Below are 23067 nucleotides of genomic sequence, written 5' to 3' on the forward strand. Positions count from 1 at the left end.
TCTAATAACACCAGTGTGAAAAGCATGGAGCTATTTTAGGTCTACAATCTTAGGATAATAGTTTAGTTTGTAGATCATGTGTACAATATATGAGATGAATGGCGTTCCATGCAAAGTTTGGCTCGAGGAATAAAACCTAAAGCTGCCTTATAATGTCAATTCTTTATTAAGACCGAGTCAAATGTTTCTTAATTCAAATAGGTTATTAAAAGGTTCGTTTGATGTCAAAATTAATCTGATCAAGTGCTTGTTTCGCGCGTGAAATATTCCGTATTATTAATATATTTTTGTTGCCCGTAGGAATATAAATTAAAATTTGTTTTTGTGTAACTGATAAAATGCTAAATTAAAGATTCTAACATCCTGTCTACCTTTAAAACAAGAGTGTATAGACATCTTATAAGCGCATTTTACTCTCCATGAGGTAAAGCGCCAGTCTATTTCTTTTTTTCCTAAATAAGAAATAGTTTCTAGTGAGAAAGTACTTATGTATATAATTTGTGTTTCCACAGCTTGTCTTTTGGTTCTAAATAAATATATTTTTTTTTGTTATTGTTTTGAATTGGCCCTTATATAGCTCAACTTCATTTCATACGTCAAATTCGCCTGGCAAAAGTTTTGAATCTTCTAACACCCGTTGCAATCCTCGAAGTTTAGAGAAAGTTTCTTCGCGAATATTAAACCCTTAAGTATAACCTACCTTTAAAAAAGCCATTTATAGGTATATTTGAATTGAGAATGTTTTGGTTGACCAGGCCTAATTTCGTCCATCTCCTCTCGACATTATTGGTATGAAATATTCTAGCCAAAGCACGGTATAGCAATCATAAAATAACTTCCGTATTAAAAAAAGGGAAGTCGTTACGTGAGGCGTGACAGCCAAACAACGATCGTAAAGGGGGGCTACGTTATCGGTCTAATATTCTATTCATGCACTCGCATAGTATCTGCTATTGGCGATGTATACTTGGCCTTATTAGTAACCAAACAAATAAAAACGCTACCGTTTTTATTTGTTGGGTTACTACTTTATCGTATAACTAAACAAGTGAGCTAACGGTATCGCGACCAAAACCTTTTATGGGCTCATTGATGAGACGTACTATTTAGTTAAATATGTCGCGATAGCCCAAGACTTAAACAAAGGATTTAACTTTTTATGAATAAATAAATAAGTTATACGTTAAAGTAGGTCATAGTTTGAACGGCAATTTTTAAGAATCTTTAGAGCTACAAAATGTCAAATTATAATGAGACCAAATTAATTATGTATTTGCCCTACTATATGATAGCTGTACTGTCGCAATAGTATACTTTTCACTACTTAATTAAACCTTTAGTCCGTTAAACTTTAAAGTAATAGAAAAATATTGTACATATGCCTTCGTAATAAATTTTATTGGTGCATTATTTGTTTTGATAAGATATTTAGTTAGCTACTTAATACGGATTGTATTGCAATATAGGGGTTATTTTTTTAAGTTTATATAGCTAGCTATACTTGGCAACCCAACTATCATAAAGTTAACAATAAAACTGGTTAAAATGTTATAATAACAGTGTAGAGCCTTTAAAACGGATTAAAAGCTATGTGCGCTTGTGGTTACTCTACCACCGGAAGGTTTATTCTACTTGGCGAGAATAAGCAAGAAACTTAACAGTTGCTGATTAAGTTTACAAAAAAACTAATAATTACTGCGTTCAATTACCCAAAACGAAATCTGTTCATCTGGTTTCCATTTAATACAAGTTTTTGGTTATTTTGTATCGTCAAAAGAGCGCATTTGCATTAAATGAGAATTATAAATTAAAAATTGAGATTGGTTCATATGCATGACATTAAAATTAGGGCACTGGAAATAAAACTCTTTACATTAGGTAGCACATAGCTTCGAATTAATTAAATTTTTCATTAGACTACAATTTAGCCCTGACTGAAATCTCATCTGATATTAAAGAGATGAATTTAGGATGGTAGCGGGCTAACCTGCTAGGGAGGTGGGAATTATATTAAACCCGTATCGCCGATTGATTTCTACGTGGCATTGTACCGGAACGCTGAATAACTGCGGCGATCTTAACTAACAAGAGGCCCTGATACATCGCGTACTAACCGGTTAATATCCGAATGTATAAATATATATTCGCTTAGAAACTATTCGACAGCGCGTTCTGACCGGTTAACGTCGTACCTAATATCAGTGTCATTACGTACTCTTACAAAGATCACAGCTAAAGTAGCAGTCACAGAATAAAATATTTCCTTCATAACTAAATTGTTTCGGTTAAATGAATATTAAAAACACTTAAGTTTTGTTTGTTGTGGTAAGTGGCAATGGTACATTATTGGAGATGAACGTTACATTCTAAAGAAATAGTGCCATGAATATAGTTAATGTTCAATATGTGACAAATTTTGTACATAGTTATATTGTTTATATTGATATATCATCGACTGGTGCCAGCTGAACGATGTGTTAGACTATTTGTACAATAGTAAATAATTTAAAAATAAGTAATTTTATTGAACGCATTTTTAAATGTGTAAAGCGGAGGCCAGATTTTGACGTCCTCTTTGCGTTTATATTGGCGTGCGAATTTGCGTCCTGTAAAACCAATCACAGCACTTGCTTAGGCCAGCTCATGTTGTTCCCTGGACGCATATTTACATGCCATCGCGGACGCAAATTGGATACCTTTATTTTCGCCTTCTCTTAATATTTACGAACGTTTTACATAAAGTTAGACTAAGTAATATGTTAAAGATACATTTTATAAATCAATGCAGGCTAATAATATAACGATTGTTATTTAATTAATTAAATTGTTAAAAACTGGGTCTCCACCATATGAATTAGAAATAAGTAACATAAAATTAAAGATTTATTAGAAATAGTTTTGATTATTGATCTGCATCAATTCTAAAATGTAGGATAACATTGTTTGTGAGCTGTAAATAGTTGCGTAGACTTTAGTTTCGTTTTAGAATCATCGCAAATGTGTTATTACGATTTGTGTTTTCGCATTAAGTTTATTTTATTTACTTATATTGAAAATAAACAGTTAATTAACATGCATTTTTTTATTACAACTAACGAAAATAATTTACCACTTTTTTGAACATTAGAACGAATGTTTAGGGCACACTAAACCACGCAGACGTTAGAAATTATGATGAAGAGCAAGGACGGGACCATTAGTTAGTAGGTGTGGCCCGCGTTTTATGTTGGCGATATTAAGAGACGGTGAATTTATTGACATTCATTTATTAGCCAACCGTATGGTGTGGTGGTAGTATTTATATTCTCTGTAATCGCGGTGGCTATACTTAAAAGTAGTGTTTATATTCTTATTGCGTCTTTTAGCAACATGTGGTACAAAGAAAATGTACTTTACTTACTCAGGTATTAAAAAATAAAAAAAAAACAACATGAACAGCATTATATTTATATTCAAATACATTATACAATATCAAATGGCAAATAAATAATCGTTAATTTAAAACAGCTAGATAATGTTTTAAGAGTAAGCATTTATAAAACGGTTTTTTTCGGTCGACCGTAACGACTTGAATTTCGTAATATAAAAGCAATAAAAAAACAGCAGCCAATAAGAAATTCGTTATTCTTAAACTAATTCATACGTTTAAAATTAACGCACATGGATAACTAAACAACATTTTTTATTTGTATCTAGCTATGGTTCGTGTAGCGTGAATTAAAACGTAACACATTTAATTGCACTGAGTAATGATGGGCGCCAATATATGAAGTATTTCGATTGAAGAATTTAACGGTTTTAGACGGTTAGAAAAATATTTGAAACAATATTTCAATAGCTCTCCTTCCATATTTAACATTTGGCAGTAAACGTCAAACTTGACATCATAAATGCACTTGGTGTTGCTATTTAGAAAAACCAAATTACCCTTAAATCAAAGTTATATACGGAGATATATTGAATAAATAATAATATACTTTTTTTTATACATGGTACTTAGTAATAGCCAATGCGTTTTAAATTTTTGGACCTTTGTATAAAATTGTATCTACGGTTATTTACTATATTCTTAAACAATTATTGTATATTATTTCACTCTTTAGGCGTATAATTATATACATTTGATATGTCGTTTAAGATGTGACTTTGTGCATGGCTTCAGCGACGTAATCGACGTTGTTAGAAGATATTCCCGCCACGGAAATTCGGCCGTCCTTCGTCAGGTAAATGTGGAACTCTTTGGTGAGCCGTTCAACCTGAAATGGGAAATGTTCCATTGTTCTAAATTCAAATTCAACAATTCTTTATTCATCTATATGAATAAATAATTTTTGAATTTGGATTTTTAGGCCTGTAAAATATATTGCCATGCAAAAGTAGCGTCCCCGGAACCTGAGTAAGTATAGGCCTATCGCAGGCACTTATTAAGCGTTAAAAATATATTATGTTGGTTTAGTTTAAACATAAAGTTTTATTTCAAAGACCCGAGAAGAAGTTTTGGGTTCGGTTCCCGGCAGGGACAATTATGGAATTTATAATTTCTGAATTTTCTCCGGTCCGGTCTGGTCGCTAGTGACAACCCTACCGACAAACACGCGCCGATAAGAGATTTAGTGTTGCGTTGCGATGTTGCATGGAAACCGATTAGGATTACTACCATACTCCCTAACAGGTAAGCCCGCTACAATCTTCGCCTGCATAATTACTTAGAGTGGCGCGCACTTCATATATACACAAGCGCTGCCTAACCTTACATTTTCATATAACATAGGGGATTTCGACAATTTACTGCTTAATTCTTACCGTGGTCCAAATTCCTATGCACACCACTGATTACTTACCACCAGTCGCGATTGCAGTCGAGGGCTAACGTGTAGTGGAATAAAAAATATTACCAATCTTAATATATATCGAAGGCAGATTGGTTGCTTTCTGAGTCCAAGGCCGTGGGTTTTATTCCCACAACTGGAAAATGTTTATGTGATGAACATTAATGTTTTTCAGTGTCTGAGTGTTTATATGTATATGATAAGTATTTATGTATATTATTCATAAAAATATTCATCAGTTATCTTAGTACCCATAACACAAGTTACGCTTACTTTGGTACTAGATGGCGGTGTGTGTATTGTCGTAGTATATTTATTTATATATTTATATTAAGGTTGGTCCAAATTCAGTTTATTTGGAGATTCAAGGCGACGACTTGGCACTCAGATCGCGGTTATACCTGGTCGGGCTTGAGGCCGGTGAAGCAGAACATGCCGATCTGGTCGGTGACATGCTGCCAAGGCAGCTTGTTGCCCGCACCCTCGATACCGGCTCGCAGCCTCTGTCGCATGGTGATGATACGGTCTGCCATCAGCTTCACATCGGACAACCTACGGATAATAACATGATGACAAATTAATAACTGGAGTAGTATCTTACCCTCCTATGCTACCCTAGATGGATTTTGAAAAACTACAATGACACGTTAGAAAGTAAATAATAAATATACTACGACAATAAACACATCGCCATCTAGCCCCAAAGTAAGTAATGTGTTATGGATACTAAGATAGCAGATGAATATTTTTTTTATGAATAAAATGCACATAAATATTTATAATATACAGATAAACACCCAGACACTGAAAAATATTCATGTTCATCACACAAACATTTTCCGGTTGTTGGAATCGAACCCACGACCTTCGACTCAGAAAGCAGGGTCGCTGCCCACTGCTCCACTCGGCCGTCATAAGTTTTTACTATATCCAAATTAAGTCCAGTTTAAAAATATCTTATTTTTGCAGATATTAAAGGTTTTGTTGACATAAAATGCAAAATATATTTTTGAAAAAAAAGTTCCCACTAAAATGCATGCCGGGTGTCATGGCTGCACTCGTAACGTCATAGACGGATTAGAGTAAGTCCTCGTTCCATAGCTAAAGATTATTAATTTTGTTTTGATAACAAAAAACTTAGCCACTGATAGTTTGAAATCACGAAACACTTGATATACGCAGAGGTTTTCTAAGTTGAAGCGGTACAAAATTACGTTTTTACAACGTGTAAATAAACACTGAAATAATACTTTAGAGGTACAATTTACTGTCTCTGAAACTTATCTGGTAAACCAAAACGCTAATAGTTTTTGAAATAAAATTTTGTTTAATTTGTTTTTTTCTACGAAAAATTAAAAAATTATAATACAAACACAATAGACCACACCTTGTGACGTGTGTGTGTATATGAAGAACCATAGAAAAGTTGGCTTATATGAGTCGCAAAGTGAAAATGGATTAAAATGTATGCCTATGAAACTTCTTTAATAAGCGTTATTCACCTACCTAGTTGCATTGCCTTTTCCGTCTTTAGTGAAAACGGGCATAAGTAGAAGGGAAGTTCAAGATTTGCACACAATCGAAGAAATCGTTTTCGAGTACGAAAATCGATCTTATATACAGTGCATTATAGCTCAAATTTAGCTATTTTCCTTGAGAGTCTGACTTTTGACAGAACGTTTGTAGAACAAAAATTAGAAGTACAGGATTTGAGATGCTAAAACGAGTGACATTAGGTCCATTCTACTTTAGACGATTTAAAGTTAGTTAAGCGAAAGCGATTCCTTGGTAGCCAGCGAGCAACTGTAGTGAGGCTACAGAACTCACCACTGCTGTTTGAGCTGCGGGTTGGTGAGGATCTCTGTTACAAGCCTGGCGCCGTAAAGCGGCGGGTTGGAGTACATGGTGCGGATCATAATCTTCATTTGCGACATGATCTTCGCAGCTGATTCCGCGTCGCCGCACAACAACGTCAGCGCGCCCGCACGCTCTCCATACAGACCTGCGATATAAAATCATATTAGTATAATTCTTTATGTAATGATGCCGAGAAAGACTAGCCGCTAAGCGCTAATGGGATGTAGCGTAGAAACCGATTACGGGTATGGTATTAATGTAAAAGCCATAGTCCTAACAGACAAGCCGCTACCATTTTGGACTGCAACATCACCAAGCAGCAGGTGAGAATGTCAGAAAGGGACTTGTTGTGGAATATAGGACTTATTCCCCCCCCCCCCCCCTTATTGTGGGAGGAGACCCGTACCCAAGGGGGGAGCAAGGGGGAATCTCGTAAAAAATGTATGAACTTAACTCTTATAAAATGTATGGCGGCCAAGACTTGACCTTACTACCATATTATTTGTTTGCCTTCCTTCACAACCTAACTAAGCAACCAATCAATTAGATTTTTATCTTAGTTCGTTGAAAGAACGTATAGTAACATAGGCTACTTGCTATCCCTGAAAAACAAACGTTCCAAAGGGATTTGTTAAAAACAACATAATTAACGCACACGAAGGTGCAACAGCTAGTATATAAAACGATTACAAAGTCGCTATAAAAATTAAGGTTTAAAAATTACAGTCACTAAGTTCTTAACATTTATTCAAGTCAACATCTCGCGGAGTAGACTAATTAAACTTATTTTTATAGCGCCTTTTTAATTGTTTTACATACTAGCTGTTTCACCTTTCATATTATATCATGGAGGGCATGCTTCAATCCAATATTTTTAAAAAGTCGCCTTTTTAATACGCATGGCATATAGCACATACCCATTGAATTAAAACATTCAGAATCCTCATTCAGCCATTATTGTTTACATGAATTGTGCCCAAAAACAGTGATAACTCCCCGCGCTGGTCACACTTTACACTCGCGGAATGTTGCTAGCTCACAATTTTTTTCCCACTTTCCCATTTTATGGTGATCGCTTAGAACATGAGAGGTAATAATCACTTTAAACTGCTAAATGGTTTGAAGTGACAGACCGTTTGCTCGAGGAACCATTCTAAAGTGGAGCGGTTTTTGAAGCTTCAATATTATTTGTGTACACGGCTTCTGTACGTTCTTAATTCTGTGCACATACCCATGTTCTTGGCGAAGCTCTGCGCGAGAATAAACTGGTGGCCGTCGTCGGCGAACTGGCGGACGGCGAAGGCGTCGTTGTCCACGCTGCCCGTCGCGAAGCCCTGGTACGCCATGTCGATGAACGGCAGCAGTTTCCTTTGTTTGATTACCTACGTTTATGACAATAAAACATTAAAACTGTTGCATTGACTGTTAACCCTTTTAATAACGTGGCGAAATAGGTTCTATTTAGGAATAATTAACAAATCAAAGTTATGGCGCACCTAAAAGTTAATGGAATTAATACCATCCTTTAAACATAGCAAACGCACAAACTGAACGGATCTGGATGAAATTTAAAAGTGATACATTGCACTACTATGTACATTTTTTTTTTATTCCATCGTACGTTTTTTACGTAATGTAGGCATCAAAAGTATCATCTATGTTTCTATTTTAATAAAGAAATATTTCACTTTGACTATTGTCTGGCACATAGGCTACTTTTTATCCCGGAAATATGTACGGTTCCCGAGGGATAAATTCGTTTTTGTTTATCACAGAGCAAGATATCGACATGTTTACTTGCATAGTTGTAGTTTAGGGGTCAGAGAATGACATATTTATACACCTTAAAACATGCACGCATATGAAGTCGCCGGCGACAACTAGTCTACTGAACTATATTGTAATCAACAAAGTATCAATGAATCATCAAATCTTTTTTTTTTCAATTGTAATTGTATCGTTACCTCGGAGAGCTGTTTCCATTCTTCGGGCCTAGGGTCTACACCAGTGGGGTTATGGGCGCACGCATGCAGCAAAATGATCGAACCTTCTGGAATTTTCTAGAATAAATAAAGAAATCATCGTTCGTTTAAAAATGCTGTATTTTCGTAAATCTCACGGGATACTCAATAGGAATACTGGTAACAAATAAAAATTATACGGAAAAAAAAGATTACCGTCCATCAGTGGCGTGCATAGAGGATACGCACATGGTATGCAGATGATATAAAATGAAGAAAATCTTCAGTCCTAGTTATAAAAACTGTGGGGTAGGCTTTTAATAATTCTTAACTTTCTTTGTAGCCAAATACAAGCTGTAGAGTTCCCATTGGGATCTATTGGCAAAGGTTGGGAAGTTCCCAACCTTGCCAATGCCAAGTGCCGATAGGTGGACTTTACAGGCCTTTTAGTACATTTATTTAATACACTTTATTGTACACCAATCCATAATAAAAAGTTTAAGGAGAATAAAATTACAAATATTAGGCAGGTACAATAGGCGGCCTTATCGCTACCAAGCGATCTCTACCGCAGGCAACCTATCACAAAAACAGGAGACAAGTTACAGCATAGGGTTAGGGGTACACAAAAAAAAAAGGTTAAGAAAAGAAATACGAAAATTAAACACAAATAGCAATAGATTTAACATTATGGGAGCTCTCAGGAATACTGATAACGATAAAAATTTAACCGACAAAAAATCATTCTAATTATCATCGTTAACACATTCCCGGCCAACTACAGTCCGTTGGGTTCACCATCCTTGCCAAGTGTGGATTGGTAGACTTCACACGCCTTTGAGAACATTATGGAGAACTCTCAGGCATGCAGGTGTCCTCATGTTTTCCTTCAATCAAGTGATAAATAATTCCTTTTTATTTTGCTTAAGTATTTACTGCAATTATCTAATAAGGTACGCTTTGATGCACTATACTTTGTATATCTTGTGGTCTTTAGGTGGACCGCCTCAGACTGTTGTGCTTAAAAACCGGGATATTTGTCGTTTAGGTAAGTTCAGAAAACAAAGGAATTCCAATCGAATGCAAGTGGCGTGGTAATGCATGCAGTACCCAGTGCATTTTTTTTGATTGTTGAGATGTCGGTTTCGTAAAAATCAAAAGTGTGCAACTATTCTGCGGTAATGCAGAAACAATTTGTGCTTTATGTTGCTCTGATTCATACCAATTACCAGTTATTGAGCCATCTCTAAGCATTTTATGCTTATCAAATATAATAATATTAAATAATATATGTGACACACAAACGCAATTACAACTTTTTGAAATAGCTATGCGATATCTGAGTTAAGAATTCAGTCCCAAGCATGATCTTCACCGTGTGTTCAGATATAAGTAATTGGCACAGAGTCTCATTTTACACACGCGGAATGTTGCTAGCCCACAAACTTTCCATTTTATAGTAAACGTTTAGAAAATTAGAGGTAAAGCAACTCCTTTCAGCTGCTTAATGGTATGAAGTGACCAACCGTTTGTTCGAGAAACAACTCTAAAGTGGAGTGGTTTTTGATGCTCAAGTATTAGTGTACACGGTTTCTGTATTTTCTTCATTCTGTGGCAATTGGATATGTCGGATAGCTTCCCGCAGTTGCTATGGAAAGCTAATTTCCATGGCTATACTATACTTTAATAGCTTATCGCGTGATACGTTTACCGTGACCGCGACCTACTATCAATCATAATAGATTATTACGTTATACATTTATTACGTCAAATATATTCTTATCATTATCTACTGGAGCGCGAGTGTCGTAACTAGGAGTGCGAAATGCTATTTGTGCTTATCATATTAAAGTGTAAATGTGAATTGGATGCCAATAAACACTTTTATATAGGAATGATTAGCATTTAGGTGCTGTACAAATGATAGATTAAAGAAATATTTAAATAAATAATTATGGACATCATTGTACCCAATATTAATTTATTCAGTATGCAGCAGTTTACATTTGTGGGGAAGATAATTCAGGAATTTATTGGAGTTAGGAGAATAGTTTCGACTTGGCGGCGGCTAGTGCTCATTACGTAGCTACGTGAACGTTTGTGTCAAAAAATAGATTCGTAGTTTTAAAACGCAAGAATGTTTCGAATTTTAGTAGGTGATTTTATGAAAATATCTATTCAAAATGTATAAAATAACATTCAAACATTAAAAACTACTGGCAAACTACTAATAATCTATGGCAATAACTTTTAAAGATACAAAGTATGGACCGAGCCACAGTACGAAAAGGTCATAATAAAAGATCGAAGATATAAAATGCATCAGTTACTAAACCTTATTTCATGGGTTGTTTTGATGTTGTTTAATCACTACAAATATACTGGAAATTATCGAGAAAAAAAGTCCTCAGACTTTCTTGAATGAATAAAGTTTAAAATATATGACGAAAAAACATAGTTTAAAATAGTGGATTCTTGATTAGCTACAGGATTTTAGTAACAAAACTGTAAGTAGGGATTCCAAATGAGAAAACTTCTCGTTATTCTTTACTTACACTGATATCCTCAAGAGCTCCTTTCAGATCGAAGCCGTTGGTCTTGGCGTCGAAGTAGCGGTACTTTTTGTGTGGTAAATTAAGGGTGTTGCAGATCTGGGGGTGGTTGCCCCATGTGGGTGTTGATAACCAGATCTCCTTGTTCTTGGCGTAGTGTTTCGATACGAACTCCAGTCCGAGCCGCAATGCACCAGTACCGGACAATGTCTACGAGTAAAATGGTATCGTTAAAGCGTAAAATCTCGACACAGCGTCATTATCAACCCGTTACAGGTGTTCTTTCAGAGAGTGGTTTAGTTTGTAGTCCACCACGCTGGCCAAGTGTGGGCTGGTAGTGTTTATAACACACGCTATTGAGAACATTATGGAATACTCTCTGGCATTCAGTCGTCATCATATTAACCCATTACCGACCCACTATAGGGCACTGGTCTCCTACCAAAATGAGAAGGGTTTAGGCCGTAGTCCACCACACTGGCCCAGTGCGGATTGGTGGAAAAAACACTTTGAAGCATACCTTGTACAGTGTACAACGTATGGGTCATAAATGTCATAAGTTTCGTCATCTTAACTCATGATAAAACAATTTAGGTCATTCCAACAATTTGGGATTATAAGTAAATTTCCAATAGACACTTTGGTAACATGGAACATTTGTTTATATATTTTTTTTTGATAAACGACGTAGTGACTTTTGTGTCTAAATATGACGATAAGTATATACCCCAAAAGTCCTATGAACAGAGTGTTTGGCATGGTCTAGCCTAGCTAATACTACCCTAGTTAGATAAAGATTAATCATTACATTTTTGACTATAACATGTAGATTAGAGGCAAGATTACTCTATCGCCAGGAATCAACAAACACAAATACCCTTTAGCAACGATAATATTGTGTTACAGATAAATTTACTATAATTTAAATAAAAAAATATTTGTGAAAATCAAGCCAGAGGAAGTGAAAGAATCGTGATTGTCAATTTGAGTCAAGATTCAACTTTACTTGAAAACCAATAAAAATATACTACTTATTCTAATAAGTTCACACAATATCAAGGAGAATTTCATCACAATGTTTTCTTGCACTGTTAAAGCAAGTGTCATTTTAGTTGCTTAAAACACACATAACTTAGAAAAGTGAGAGGTGTGTGAAAATGAAGAATTCATAACTATGAGGCCATTACTACATACTATAGATATAGTTATTTATTGTGAGGTCAAGATTTGTTAATCTAATAAAGTGACTGCTACCCCTCACAGGATGTTAGCATGTTCATACGAGTAGTTTAAATTCAATTAAAAATTATAGTTACCTGCACAGTACAATTGGATTTGCTTTTCAGAATTGGGCTGTCCTCTCCGAACGCTAATTTGGCAACTGCATCTGTGTATGCTGATTCACCACCAATTGGAGCATATTCGTGATTCAATCCTTTTTTAGAAATGATTTCTTCTGCCTACAAAGGTTTATACATTTTTCTAGATAAATTAAAAGTCCATACACTAAACTTTAAAACTAAATTGAAATTGCAGTTTATTCTCAATAGCATGGTTGACTAGACATTTTAAAATTAAAACAATAAATATTGATTACCAAATCCAAATTCAAAAATTCTGTATTCATGTAGGCCTATCACAGGCACTTATGAAGCTTTCATACATATATGTTTACATAATTGTAAGGGAATGACAATAACTTTGTCCGCCAACTTAAACCTAAAGCTACAAGGGTTCCAAAAGCGCCTTGGCTTTCATTTGATAAATTAAAAAGAACTTTATCACATTGAGTTTAGTTGAAATTAACAATTATTGGATGAATGAGAGATTTATTCGGTAAATACCTTTACAACTGAAGGCAAAATGAAGGGTTTGCCTTGGTCATCTCTGTATGCTCCAACACCAAGGTTGACTTTTTTAGGATCTGTGTCTCTTTTAAATGCCTCTGTTATACCAAGAATGACATCTGGTGGTCCCATAGGCACATTACTCCACCAAGTGCTAAAAAATAAATAAACTTAATAAACAGGATATTTTCTGATTAGTACATGAATGCAGAATGGGGGCCATTCGGCAACAACCTTAATCAAGGCCAAGGATTTATTAATGCAAATTTAATGTAACAAATCTAAATCTACCATCAATAGGAAAACTATCAGCAAATTGATTTTTTTAGTCATATCAAAAAGGTTGAGATAAAAAACTGAACACTATTCTAAAATACAACTATAGTTGCATACAACAACCTGTTATGCACTTAACTAATTGACAAGGTTATATCAATATTTTCTACTCTAATCTACTCTAATGTATATACTTTTGTGTTATGTTCACAATTTAGAATAATTACTTATTGACATAATATGATAGTTACAGCAATAATTGCTAGTGCACAGTAATGTAACTAAATTTTGTATGAAGAAACTCACTCACTCAGGCAAGCAATGTGCTGCAGTGCAAAAATTTACTAATTAAATTATGATGTTTGAGATGCAGTGTTAAGAGCTACAATATGTTACAATTAATCTGTTGGATATACTTGGGTCAGTGGGTCCTGAGAAGCTTACTTATTGGCTATGGTTAGTTAATAATGAATCAATGACAAGGTAGATTGGAAGCAGCCAGCCTCGCTCTCATCTCCCGCAAGATAGAAAAATGATTGTAAATGTTGATGTTGGAAAAGAGCAACCTACTGAGTTTCTTGCAGGCTCTTCTCGGTGGAATCTGATTTCCAAACCGGTGGTAGAGTCACTACAAACATACATACTTGACGTTTCAAAAGTGCTTATAAAGTAGGCCTACTTGAAATAAATGAATTTGAATGAATTTGAATTTGAATACTATGTTTAGGCTTATGAAACTAATGATCATATAACAGTCCACTGCTGGACTAAACCATGGGTTTGCCCATAATCATCACACTAACACAGGTGTTGGTGATCACACTAGATGGTAGTAGTAGCAAAAAGAGGGCACTACTACCTGTTCTCTGTTTAATTTCCTTAGGCACCTCGTACAAGACTCATCAGAAGAGTATGTATGTATGTATTGTATGTGAGTATCTGTGTATTCTTATCTGCTATCATAAAATAATCCAAACACTAGTTCAAAAAAAAGGTCTGTTTGTTCGCTGAGCAAGAGTTTCACGAAAATCTAGATCCATATTGAAAAATTCTAGAATTATTACTTATCTATAGATTTTAAATGAAGTACTTTCGACGTATTTTTTAAATAGCCTGGGAGGAAAAGGGGATGAAATTTTAGGCCATAAAATAATAACCTGAAAATAATTTACCTAGTTCGATTAGGAGTATGAAATTAAGGTAGATCTATGTAATGGAATAGGTTTAACTTATTAAGGTAGAAAACCATATTCGTTTGTAAAGGCTACTGACACATAAACTAAAGTGGTGAGTACTAGAACAGCAATTATTACGTAAATTAACGAATGTGCCGGTACATTACCTACTCGCTCTGGAAACGATGCCCGTGGTTACTGCCTCCGCATAGTTGTTTTTCAAAGCCTGCGCTGTTAATTTCTTTAGAGCCTGCGCCATTATCATACAAGTTTCAAATTTACAGTAAATGCAAGCCGGTACTATAACTAAACGACGAAAAATAACACAATAGTTATGTATCTACTAATGTGAACTCAGTTTAATCTGATAAAAACATATGCTAGGGTTGCCAAGTTGTTCAGTTAAATTTTACCTAAAACACGTAAAACATTGTGAAGTTTAGATTTTCTAAACTTCTTTAAAACTTCTATGATAACTTTATAAAATAAAAGTACTGTACTGTTGCCCGTTTTCTTCGTTCGTTTATTACGGTTTTTTCAGATCTAATAAAGAAAAGTACTAGGTAGGTATTTTTATCTGCATGACCGTCCGTATGTCTGTCTGACGAGCGTCATAACTTCTAAGATAGAGAATTATATTTAAATTTGAGAGGGGGGGGGGGGGGGGGGGGGCTAAATTAACATTTAATACCCCATTTCTTACATGGGTTTTCGATGAGAAGTACTTTTTAAAAAGAGCACAAACAAAGTTTAAAGTGAGATTAAAAAACTATTTTTTTATCTCACTTTAAAAAATATATATTTGATGTGTCAAATTTTAATTAATTTTGTAAATTAGTTTTTGAATAAATAAACAACTGGTTCATTTTGCCGAAAATGCTTAAGTGTAAAATCTCGCTGTATTATGGGAACTTTAATTGTGTTGGTTACATTAAACATAATTCTTGCAATTTTGTAATCTACGTCATCTGACGTCATCAAAAGCAAAGTCGTGGAAAGGTCAGAATTTGTAAGGCCGAGTTTACAATGACTAAAATAGTTATTAAATATTTCGTTACAAAAAGTCTTTTTAAATAATGCTGTAAGAAAGTCAGGCATTTTAAAATATTTTGTTAAATAGCTGTTTAGTTATAGTAATTCAGTTAAAGATATTTACGAGGTCGTAATCATCGTCTCTTTGATGCAAATCATCGATTCTTAAATCAATAAAAACTATCTGCATAAAGCATCGCATAGAACTATGTCGACTGTGGTTAGTATCAATCAAACCCTTACTTTAACTGCAGATCAAGCTAATCAGGGCAGTAAGTTGGGTTACCCTTCAAGATTGGACTCATCAGAGGTGGCTACTAAGTTGACGTGCTTGTTGATCGACTGGACATTTTAAAAACTGCTCATAGAAGTAGTTGCCACCTCGGATCACGAAAGGCTATATCGAGACATGGATGCAGTCTACGAATGGAGCTAAACAAACTACATTTTATTGTGCGCCCTTGCCCCCAACAGACTGAACACCACCACCACCAGCCGGACGACAGAACACGTAGTTGAGATTTGTAAGATGACCGATCGGAATCTGGGCTGTGTTTTACGCTCGTTTGATCCAAATTAGTTGAGTATAACCATTTATCCTTTGTCATCTCAAAATTATGATAGTAACAAAGGATTTTTTTCAATCCCGTAGGAAAATTAAAAGTTCTGTATTCAATTACACGCTGAAGCTTTTAAGGTGCTAATTTTCATTAAGATCAGTGCAGTTAAAGCAAACGCAGATAAAAATCAGATAAAACTTGGCGTTTATAAGACCAAGACTGCAAGAGTTCGCACCAGTTTGCGTCTTGTGCCAGTGTGAATTGACCATTAGTTTGGTTCGTGGTTCATTTGACGTTTGAGTTCTGACAAAATCTACGTCAGATGTACGTCAAGTTTAATATTATGATATATAGTTTCTTTTTCTTCTTTTGATTTATGGCTTTTGATATATAGTTTATCATAATATTAAACTTGACGTACACGGCTCCATAAATCAAAAGAAGAAGAAGAAACTATAAGCTTTATGACACTACGAAAAGTCATAAATCAAAAGAAGAAGAAGAACAGCAGAAGCAGAAGGCTCTGAGCAGCATGAGGCCATTTTAGGTACCTGTTTATATTCTCATTGGCTGTTAAAGATCATTGATTTGAATAGATAAACTTTTTTCTGTCTGTCTGTATGACAATAAATTGATAATGACAAAAAATATTAGTAGGGCTCAGATCGATTTTTAAATCGATTCCACTTGAAAAATGCTTTCTATCCAGAAAATGTAATTCACACATGAAGCATATATAAGTAATATTAGCAAATACAACAGAACACACAGTAAAAATGCAACATAAAAAAATGGTTGTGGAGTGTCTACAAACAGATAGAAATACGTTTCAAAAGTGCTTGTAGAGTAAGCCTACTTGAAATAATTTAATTTAGAATTATAACGGTCGGCTTGCGCTTCCTAGGACTATGCGCCCGGGTTCTCCGCGCTCCCTAGGATCGCCAAATAAAGATAGCCCTGGTGTTTTAGTTGTAATTAGTAAAAAATTCGATTCTATGAGGTAAAGGATTTCGATTCACTAGGTTTTAAAATCGTTTTCTGTTTTGCGATTTTGAACGATGACCGAAAGCAATCCCTAAATGTCAGTCTGACATTTTCTAGAATCATAGAAAAAGTCAAACTGCGAAAATCGAAATTTTATTTGGAAATTGGAAATACTGTTTTTGGAACATCTACATCTGGTTCTAACAAATTTTCGTCAGTAAAGTTACGTTTTCGTCAAGGTAAGTAAATTAAGTAAAGTTATAATAGCCGAAAAAAGTTAGAAGTTAAGAAAGTTTAAATAGATATTTGGAGTTTCGCACGATTAATGATTTGATATTGTTACGAAAATATGAAAAAAAAAAAAGAAGGCTATGATTTTTCCGGTAGGTACTTTATAATATGAGAAGTTTTAAGGAAAAGTATTTTTCTTACATATAGGTTGCATCATGCTTTCACGACTCTGCGTGTCCCGCTCTGCATTCAGTGTCACTCATACACTGAAAACACCAGTACCCCAAAGATTTGTGCCCAAAAATTATGTAGTACGAAATTACGCACGCGAGCCTCGTTCCAGAGTGGCTACACGATCACAGCCCACAGTATGGGAAAGGTTGATGGCTCCAGCTGGTCCTAATGGTAAAGTAATTTATAGATTAGCCAATTGATATACTTAATTTTCACATAATTGTGTTAATAGTTGTTAAAGTACAAAAACCTGCATTAGAACAGATAGGTGGGTCTATGTAGTGAAACGGTCCTGTGTTTTTTTTGCATTTGGATTAATCCATACACCTATGATGAGTATTATGATGTGTATTTCAATGTATGAACCTTTTTGTCTTGAAAGGAGACATTTTCAGTAGTGATCTGATGTTTGAGTAATATTTCAAGTCATTTTAAAATATTTAGTGTTTTTGGAATTTATATTTAAATTAAATTAAAAGACTTTTGATTGTTTAAAATAAGTTAAGTAACTAAAGATTCTGATTATAAACTTTCAACAGTTTGATGCTAAAAGGAGGAACATTTGTTCTATTTATTAGATTGATTTGTATTGATAAACAAAATTAGATTGATTTGTCATCGCTGAATGTCAGTTTACAATGGATTGTGAATTCACTATGTAGTAAAATGCAGTGTGCTAGTAAATTAGGTAGTGAGTTTATAAATTACTAGTAGCTAAACTAAGGTGCCATTTGTTTTAGTGTGGTATCCACCAGGCCTGTAGTTGGTATATGGTGATAATTGCATACCATATTTAATGTTACCATTACATTCTCAAAACTAACTTTTCAGCTGTTTGCGACTTATTCTTGACGGCCAATTGGCGCAATAGTCAAAAACCCTGCTTTCTGGCTTTTAAGGCTATGGGTTTGATTCAAACTGGAATATGTTTATGTGATGAACACCATTTTTTTTTTCTTTGCCTGGGTTTTTATCTGTTTTTTATTAGTATTTATGTTTAATATGCACAAAGATATTCATCATTCATTTTAGTACCCACAGCACAAGCTACTTGGTGTTAGATGGTTATGTGTTTCATTATTATCATAGTATATTTATTTATTTTCAGTCCGCCTAACATAGATTGTCTGTGTAAACATATGGAATCTAACAAATAAATCATTTTGGTTTCAGCTTTTAGCTTGGGGAAAGGTGCTTTAGCAGGTGCCTCAGCTGTGGGCCTTGTGGCATTGTGTTATTATGGATCAGGTGTCAAACCTGGCACATTACAAGAGGCACAGTGAGTCATATGTTTTGTACATTTAAGATAATGATAGCATGATGTTTGTTTACTGAAATTAGCCATGAAACTATTTTAAGCTTTTGGCATTGGATATTTTTAAAGTATATGTAAAAATAATGTTTAAAATATGAACAAATTTAAGATTTTTTTTGCATAACCCCAAAACAAATGTTTTTTTAGGATATATATGTATTTTTTAGTATGTTTATCATATTAAAAAATATATATTATATTCTTTGTTTGGTTTTAGTCTGTGGCCACAATTTGTAAAGGATCGTATCAAAGCAACATATGGATACATTGCTGGATCACTGGTTCTCACAGCTGGTAGTGCAATAACTGTTTTTAGAACTCCAGCCCTTCTCAACTTAGTTGCTCGCAATGGATGGATGGTAAGTCATTATCGCGCCAATATAAGAAACAATAACTATAAAGGTAATAATAATTCAATCAAACTTAAATGGTTCTATACAGACATTCTGTTTTATTTCGTATTGTATTTTACTTTCGAAAAATATCCTCTTGAAAAACTCTACCTATTGTTGAAAACTGCATTCAAATTTGTAAGAGATCTAGGCATACAAACAGCAGGAGCGTTTTTGTTTAATACTACGTATAGTAAAAAAAGTTTTTGAATGGTAATATGAATTTAAAGCATTCTATTTTCTATTTCTAGTCGATTATTGTGACCATGGCTCTGATGATTGGATCGGGTATGGTTGTCAGAGGCATGGAGTACAAGCCAGGATTTGGCGCCAAACAGCTTGCATGGATGGTGCACACAGGAATTATGGGGGCTGTTATTGCACCTATTTGCTTCCTTGGAGGACCGGTGCTTATGCGTGCGGCTTGGTAAATATTAATTTACAAAATTATTTGCATCAAACTCATAAAGACATCCAGTTTATGAATAAGGGAAAAATATCATCTCATAGTACTAAAATCTGAGAATGCTGTTATATATTTTTTTTGTTTAGATCAACTTCCATGAAAAGAAGATAATATAGAGATTGAAATGAAAGATTGCATCAACTTCTATTACTTTTATTCATGAACTTTTACATAATATACTTCATGAACTGCAAGCATTCCCAAAGGGGGATGATGAATCTTCTCTAGTATTTTTATCATCAGCTGTTTGTCGAGTTTCGACTCTGATCCATTTGCAATAAACGATTCCTCATTTACGATTTTCGGGTCCAACCTGAATATTTTATACCATGACAATAAAACCCTCCATACATACTTGTATTCGTGACATGGCAATTTTCGCATACTAGGTGTAATAACAATTGTTTTCTTCAGTTCAATTTCCCAATTTTCTAATACTTTTTTAGCTACCTACTCGTGTTTGAGAATGGATTATTGCTTTTTTTTTTAAAGTAAAGTAAAGTCTTAACCGTAGTAGTTTTCAAAGTACAAAAACGTGAGCGAGATAGAAATTGATAAACGCAGTCGATGTGGATTCGTCCAGCGCTAAAACACAGTGTTTGGTGTCCTTGCCTTTACGCCTAATACCTTAATTGTCGATTGCCATGTCAATCTGTCCCGACCTGTACAATACTGCATTGACACAGGTACACAGCCGGTGTAGTTGGAGGCCTGAGTACGATCGCAGTGTGCGCTCCTTCGGGAGAGTTCCTTAACATGCGTGCGCCGCTTGCCATGGGCCTTGGAGCAGTGTTCGCCGCTTCAATTGCCGGCATGTTCCTACCACCCACCACCGCGCTCGGAGCAGGTAAGCATTGGAAAAAATAAAGAAAACTAATTTTCACACCACTCGCTCGACGTTACCTTTCTACATACGGTTAGTATTGAAAGGTCAAGGTCGAGGTCATAGTCATGGTTCAGGTAGGTCGAGGACATCCTATAGTTTAAGCGGGTAAGTAATGTTGTACTGTAGTCTCTAGTCTTTTATGATTTGAATAAGGACCATCGCGAGCGTCGTATCTAAATAAAATCTGTTCATTCAAAATGCTATCTCGCTGTAATGTATGATGGCTTCCCTGTCCCTCACCGGAACCTGTGAAGCGCGTACCTTTGAGTATGGATTGTAAAAAAAACACATGAATGGTTAATGTGCACGTTTAAACTATGTGACTTTTGTATATTAGGGCCGTACCTTAACATTCCTTTTTCGGGGTATACAGTTTAGCATATAGGTACCAATTTTCAGCACTGACCCTGAGTGACTTCAACTAAAATTACCTTACAAAAGCAACATTCCATAAAGTGGCAGAAGCTGCAAATATATTATATGCACAAAAAAATACACTACACGACCAACAGATAAAGTTTTTTTATTTGTTTTAAACAAACAGTCTGAATAGAATTAATTTTTGCATTAGATACCCCAATTGTTTAGGATGGTACGTAGGTTATTACACACTACAGCACTTAAGGAGGGTGATAATAACTAAACAAATGCGAACGAAAGTGGCAGGCAACTACCAGCTTCCACTTATAGGTACTCGTATTTTTGTAAACACCAATGTTTCTTAACTATTTTGGTTTCAGGATTGTATTCTCTGAGTCTTTACGGTGGTCTGATTGTATTTGGTGGATTCCTTCTGTACGACACGCAAGCCATTATCAAACGAGCCGAAATGCATCCAACGTTTGGATTCCAACCCTACGACCCGATTAACTCGTAAGTAAGGTTTAAGGTTGCCTGACAGAGATCGCTTTTAAACGATAAGGCCGCCTTTTGTTTTGTACTCCAGTTTTTGAATATTTCTATTCGTCCTTTATTTTCCTAACTGTCTAGTAGTGAACAAATAAAGAGTTTAAATAAAAAATAAATAAATAAAAATAAATAAGTACACATCAAAAAGAAGTACTAATATGATGAGGTACTATCATACTCTGCATGCATAGAGCAGAAACTTTATAGTCCTGCAAAACAAAAGGTTCCCACAGGATTTAAAAAAAACACCATAATAAAAGCGGACGAAGAATGCGAGCAGCCAGTTAATATTATAAAAAGTGATTATAGAAAGTGTGCATTTGTTTGTTGGTATAACACAATCCTCCGATTGTTAATGTCCCATGGCTGCACGGGCCTTGTATCTTCCCTAAGTCTTTTAGGATCACGCTGCTCCAATACTACTTGATTGGCTTTTATCATGTGTAATAAATATAGTTATAGCGGGTCAACTTCTTTACACTGTACTCATTGCAAGTGCCAGCGCGCAAACAAAACGAAGCCGGGAAGGCGATGCGAGTCAGTTTCAATAACGACGGCCACCGATTGACACCTGCAATGTCCTTACTCTGTGCTGGTATTGATATATTTTTTTAACAGAACACCCCAATATCTTATAATTTTGGCCCGACCCGTAAATCGAAGCCAGGACTGCGTTATCCACATTTAAACAAGCTTACCGCTAGACTGTAGTAGTAATAGCTATGATTACGTCATAGATATGTGTATATGTGGTAAAAATAATAAAAAAAATTATAACAAAATACATGTCTTGTTGTCTTTTATTTTCAGAGCCATCTCAGTGTACCTAGACATTCTGAACATCTTCATGCGCATTGCTATGATCCTGTCTGGCGGTGGAGGAAATAAGAGGAAGTAAACGAAGCCGGCGATTATAATTAGTACCTATTTATTATTAGTAACAGAAATTAGCAAGCAGGAGTTACATTCGGTTTATGTACTTTTTAGCTTAGCAAATTTTCGTGCTTCGTTTCGGCCATTGAAATTGTAAGCTGTTGTGATATTGTAAAGAGTAAAGGCGTAAGGTATCGTTAAGTATGCGTAAATAGAATTTATCCTAGAATATTTCGGAAATAAATTGACATGTGTTTATTATTTACCGTTTCGTTTTATTTGGCGTGAAGCGGTGCGGTATTGGCAGTCTTCCAAAGTTCAATAGGATGTTTAAAACGCATTTGGCTGTACAAATCTCTTAAATAAACTGCCGCAAGCATATCTGTCCGCAATCGATAAGCATATCTGTTACTCTTAATGACAACCTATATCGACAAAGTAATCCAAAATTCATAAATTTTTGGTCCAAAATTAAAATAAAAGTGCCGGCGGCGAAGATGGATTATGATGGATTATAAAAAAAATTTTTAGTTCACGTTTCGTTTACTGGATGATACCAGAATTGAGCGGACTTTTGCGGAGAAATATACATATGCAACAATATAATTCTTAATAGATAATATAAGTATTTTTATTTTGTTTTTTTTTTTTTTAAATTAACCCCAGATAGATAATATAAATATGTTCA

The 23067-nt window shown here is 34.9% G+C and overlaps 2 protein-coding genes across 2 annotated transcripts; one reads left to right on the forward strand and one right to left on the reverse strand.

The window, feature by feature from the left end:
• Window positions 1–3431: 3431 nt before the first annotated feature.
• On the reverse strand, window positions 3432–14993 carry LOC120637209 (aspartate aminotransferase, mitochondrial). Its single transcript, XM_039908925.1, has 9 exons — window positions 14665–14993; window positions 13044–13200; window positions 12516–12659; window positions 11203–11409; window positions 8651–8746; window positions 7918–8068; window positions 6657–6831; window positions 5231–5381; window positions 3432–4256 (listed from the first exon to the last, which is right to left on the reverse strand). Exons 1-9 carry the CDS (start codon window positions 14760–14762, stop codon window positions 4134–4136), a joined length of 1302 nt encoding a protein of 433 aa, XP_039764859.1. The 5' UTR covers window positions 14763–14993; the 3' UTR covers window positions 3432–4133.
• A 2189-nt stretch (window positions 14994–17182) lies between these two features.
• On the forward strand, window positions 17183–22644 carry LOC120637336 (growth hormone-inducible transmembrane protein-like). Its single transcript, XM_039909132.1, has 8 exons — window positions 17183–17312; window positions 17512–17709; window positions 18712–18817; window positions 19071–19212; window positions 19497–19672; window positions 20398–20558; window positions 21338–21470; window positions 22317–22644. Exons 2-8 carry the CDS (start codon window positions 17520–17522, stop codon window positions 22402–22404), a joined length of 996 nt encoding a protein of 331 aa, XP_039765066.1. The 5' UTR covers window positions 17183–17312; window positions 17512–17519; the 3' UTR covers window positions 22405–22644.
• Window positions 22645–23067: the final 423 nt, after the last annotated feature.

This window comes from Pararge aegeria, chromosome 3 (genome assembly GCF_905163445.1).
Source record: "Pararge aegeria chromosome 3, ilParAegt1.1, whole genome shotgun sequence".
Taxonomy (NCBI): domain Eukaryota; kingdom Metazoa; phylum Arthropoda; class Insecta; order Lepidoptera; family Nymphalidae; genus Pararge; species Pararge aegeria.